Here is a 4,105-nt window from a genome sequence, read left to right as displayed (position 1 = left end):
TAATTGACGAAAAAAACGGGCTAAAACCGATACAACACAACCCATATGACATGGGCACCACCGGCCAACCCGGCCACCGACATGGAACAGAAGCCACGACGGCACATGCCAACGGATGGCCACACGCGCAAGCAACCGACTGCTCCGACTTTGACGACGAGCAACACAAGGGAAATATGCAGGACTTGCGCCGAGCGTGCCCTCTACAAAAGACCACCGAATGCCTGTCATCGTCACCACCTGAACTCGCTCCAACGCAGCTCCGACTTCCAAGCAACTACGGAAGAGCACCTCGGACACGCCGGGAAGAACCGACCGCCGAAGACCACGCCGCGACCCAAGCTGGTTGTGGAAGAGAACATCTGAGGCATGACAAGTCACTGTTCACGCGTGCGATGTGGCTATAGAGGACGCGTATCAGATGCTCCGAGTGAGTGCATGCAGCCTTGGGAGCTTCTTCTCAGATGACCGACCGGGCGCTTTGCTTTTGGACTTTGCTCGCCGTTGCTTCTAGAGCGCAAAGACTTCCATGCTTGCAACCCAAGGCACACAGCGCACCCAGATGCCTTCGCTTTCACTTTCACCGAGCAGGCCGGAGCCACAGCTCGTAGCAAAGCTGACACCTTCGCCTTCTAGCAGATAGATCCCAGCGTATCCGGCGCGGTCACCATCGGCAGATCACGAGCCCGCCCCTGTGGCCCGGATCCATACGCGTACGCGCGTCCTCGTCTCCACGCGCACCGCCTTTCCCTCCTCCCCGGCCGGCCTCCCTCCTCCTCAAGTACCAAATCAGCCGTCGCGCTCTCCACCACCACCACAGCCACCTCCCCCTCCCCTCCTTGCGCCGTCGCGTCAGCCTCGTAGCCGAGTCGACGTCGACGACGCGCGCGCCCACCCACAACTGCTGGGCGCCATGCTGCAGGCGGGCTCGGAGCGTGCGGCGCCGCTCCCGGGCGCGGCGAGGCTGTGGGTGCCGGGGATGAGCCCCGTGGCGGCGGACGGGGCGGGGGCGTCGGCCAGGGCGCGGGAGATCGCGCGGAGGCGGGACGAGATGCTCGGCATGCTGCGCGACCTCCCCGAGGCCGACTACGAGCTATCCCTCACCGACCTCGTCGACAAGACCGCCGCGCCCGGGGCCAACGGATGCGTGCCGCCCTTGCCCTTGCCGGTCGAGAGGAAAGAGGCGAGCCCGAGCCCGAGCCCCTTGGGTCTGGCCGAGTCCGGCGGGCAGGCCGAGCCGCAGCCGCAGCAGCAGCCGGCGAGGGCGACGGAGAGGAAGGGCTCCGCCTCCGCGAGGCGGCGCGGGGACGGCGGCAGCGGGGGCGGGAGCAGGAGCGGCCTCCGCAGCAGCAGCGACGGCGTCCTGCTCAACTTCTACATGCCGCGCTCCTTCACCCGCAGCTTCACCGCGCCGCGCCCCGCCCGCACCCCCTCCTTCTCCACCTCCGGCCGGGCCGCCAGCGCCGTCGCCCCCGACGACTGCAACAAGAGGTAATTCACTGGCCACAGAGCACGTACTACTTCCCTAGACATTCCATTTCATGCCACGGAACTCTCGTTCGGTCAATTGCCGCCAGAGCACGGCAGGAAGAAGAAATTCATCCAAACATGCACATGCGCGCGCACAAGCAAACTCATCCATACCAATCTCGAATTCTCGATGATTAATTAAGGTTGGCCTGCAAATCATCCGTCGTGCTCTCGTTTGCCCAGTCGTGGATAGATAATCATTACCACTGGTCACTGGATCGATTAGATGGTGCACCTAGTCATGCATAGGAACAAAGAAGCAAGCACATCGTGCTCTCTGTTTCAGTGTTGACCGGAACAGAGCAGCTGGCCGGCCAAATGAGGGCCGGCACGGCACGACAATTCCCGAGGCGAATGTGTGGGTAGATAGATGCCGGGCACGTCAGCCATGGTGCATAGTCGAGGCCACTGGTGCTGCTGATTGTTCCGCTCGCCGACTGAAAATTATATCCTGGAGTATTAGTTGCAGCTGTGAGGCGTTTGCAGCTAGCTAGTTAATTAGCTTGATCGATCATACCCATACATCTGGGCAACATAGGAGCTAGCCGATAGAGAAACCATTTGAAAGTGACTTGCCAAGGCACCGCTAGCTGATGGTGAGACAGCCAGCCAACCACATGAGCGTGGCCTGCCTGCCGGGTGCAGTTTGCAGCTTGCAAGTGTCGTGTTGCGCAGTGCAATCTGATTACTACTCCCTTAACTAAAACTGTGACACTTAGGGCCTGTTCGGAGTCCCTCCGCTCCACGAGGCCGCTCCCGGAGCTGGAGTTCCGGTTAAAAACTGCAGAGCGAGCGAACAGGTACTTCACAGATCCTGGAATAAATTCCACGCAGCGGGTGGACTGCCGAACAGCTCCTTACTATGAATCGAAGAGAGCGGTACTTAATTAGAAGAATATCTGATCGTGCTAAGGAAGAAAATCTAATATGCGAATCCAGCGTAAATCTCCTTTCGCGTGGAGAAAATCTGCACTTTCATCATGGTTTGCTTTCTTGGTAGTAAAAAAAAATAGTCAGTGCGATGCCAAACAGACTGACAGAGTCTTCTTAACTCTAATGTTTGTGCGTTGCGTTTGGTGGTGGTGCAGGGAGAGAGACGGCGACACGGTCAGGTGCTGGCCGCTGCCGTGGGACCGGCGGTGGCGCAAGTCGAGCCGGCGGCGGCAGGACCCCGCCGCCGCGACGTCCGGCGAGCTGTCGGCGATGCTGACGGCGGCGGACCACTCCGCTGCCGCGGACAGAGTCTGAACACCTTTATCTTTCTTGTTAGGTGAACCATGGTGAGCTCTTCTAAACGGCATCCGCCTCGGAGAAAAGCAAGGCAGATCTACGTACCAAACTACTGTTGAATGTGCACGCGCGTTTCTGCGGTTCTGTACATACGTACGTACGTACTTCACACGCAACGCAATACTGTCTGGTTGTTTAGTTTGTGCTATGAGTGCGGTGTAGGAGTGGCATGGACTCCATGTATCTCGACAACTAATTTGTCTGTACAGCATAGAACAAATATGCTATGGCATTCCCGGGCAGGATCAAATGCAACGGAGAGGCATGCTTTTTATTTACCTGGTTCAGTGCGCAACTTTGTCTGGGCATGTACAATCCAACCCTTAAAACCCTCCCTATACTTCCTGATCACTGCCCGGACCACCCAATCCTCCATTCTCAGCCCATATGTCAAGACGGATTTCAGTATCAATGGCATCTAAACGGCATCTGTCTCTCGCCGCCCTATTGCCATCAACCTTTCCGTGTCCTCGACAGTTGGTTTCATAAGGTACTCCGCTCCAAGCACCTTCACCACGGTGAGTGCACATTGTGCCGTGGTATTCAGGCATGTGGTCTCTCTCATTCGGATTTTAGTATCAATCGCATCTACAGTCTATATGTGGTCTCTCACATCCGGATTTCAGCATCGACGGCGTCCACGATGCTTGCTTATGATAAGGCCCCACTCGCGACGTGTTCTCGGTCGGGCTGCATTTTCTGGATGCACATAAACCTCTTTGTACGCATTGCACAGGCTGAGGAGGTGGCCCGATGCACATAGACCTACCTCTTTGTACACATAATATGAAGTTAAGTATAGGAGCTGGCCTATATTAATATGAAGTTAAGTGCAACAAAGTTTAGGCTCTTAAATTTTGAAGTGCGTCAAGTCCCATGGGAAGGGCTGAGATGGTTACAGTTAAGAGTCTAACCCAGGCATTGGGACAGGGATTTGCTCACACCGCAGCACTGCTGGATGAAGAAACCTAATTAACAAGACGCGCCATCTAGGCTATGTTCTCTAGAATGTATGGCGTCAGAAGAAACCAGCAGTTTCATCATGCTTGTTTTGATAACAACAAGGAGAATGACCCCTGTATACCTGTTAATTTGTTTCTTAAAAATTTGAATGATTGGAATGTTTTGCAGACCAATCCCGTAAGAGTAAGATGATGGAGGCTGGAGTGAAACAAGTGGGTGAGGTGGCTGGAGAAGTGTTCAAAGCAGCTCATGGATGGCGCCTGAAGACTAGGAGAATTCTGGGGTGACCAGTGTCAACCTACTCGGGACAAAAAATGTGTGT

At 55.9% G+C, this 4,105-nt stretch overlaps 1 protein-coding gene across 1 annotated transcript; it reads left to right on the top strand.

The window, feature by feature from the left end:
• The first annotated feature begins 644 nt into the window (after nucleotides 1-644).
• LOC125511305 lies at nucleotides 645-3,098 on the top strand. Its single transcript, XM_048676638.1, has 2 exons — nucleotides 645-1,491; nucleotides 2,619-3,098. The coding sequence occupies exons 1-2, from the start codon at nucleotides 914-916 to the stop codon at nucleotides 2,776-2,778; spliced, it is 738 nt and encodes a 245-aa protein (XP_048532595.1). The 5' UTR covers nucleotides 645-913; the 3' UTR covers nucleotides 2,779-3,098.
• Nucleotides 3,099-4,105: the final 1,007 nt, after the last annotated feature.

This window comes from Triticum urartu, chromosome 5 (assembly GCF_003073215.2).
Source record: "Triticum urartu cultivar G1812 chromosome 5, Tu2.1, whole genome shotgun sequence".
In the NCBI taxonomy this organism is placed as follows: domain Eukaryota; kingdom Viridiplantae; phylum Streptophyta; class Magnoliopsida; order Poales; family Poaceae; genus Triticum; species Triticum urartu.
Note: the sequence above shows the minus strand (reverse complement) of the source record. Positions and strands in the feature narration are given on the sequence as shown.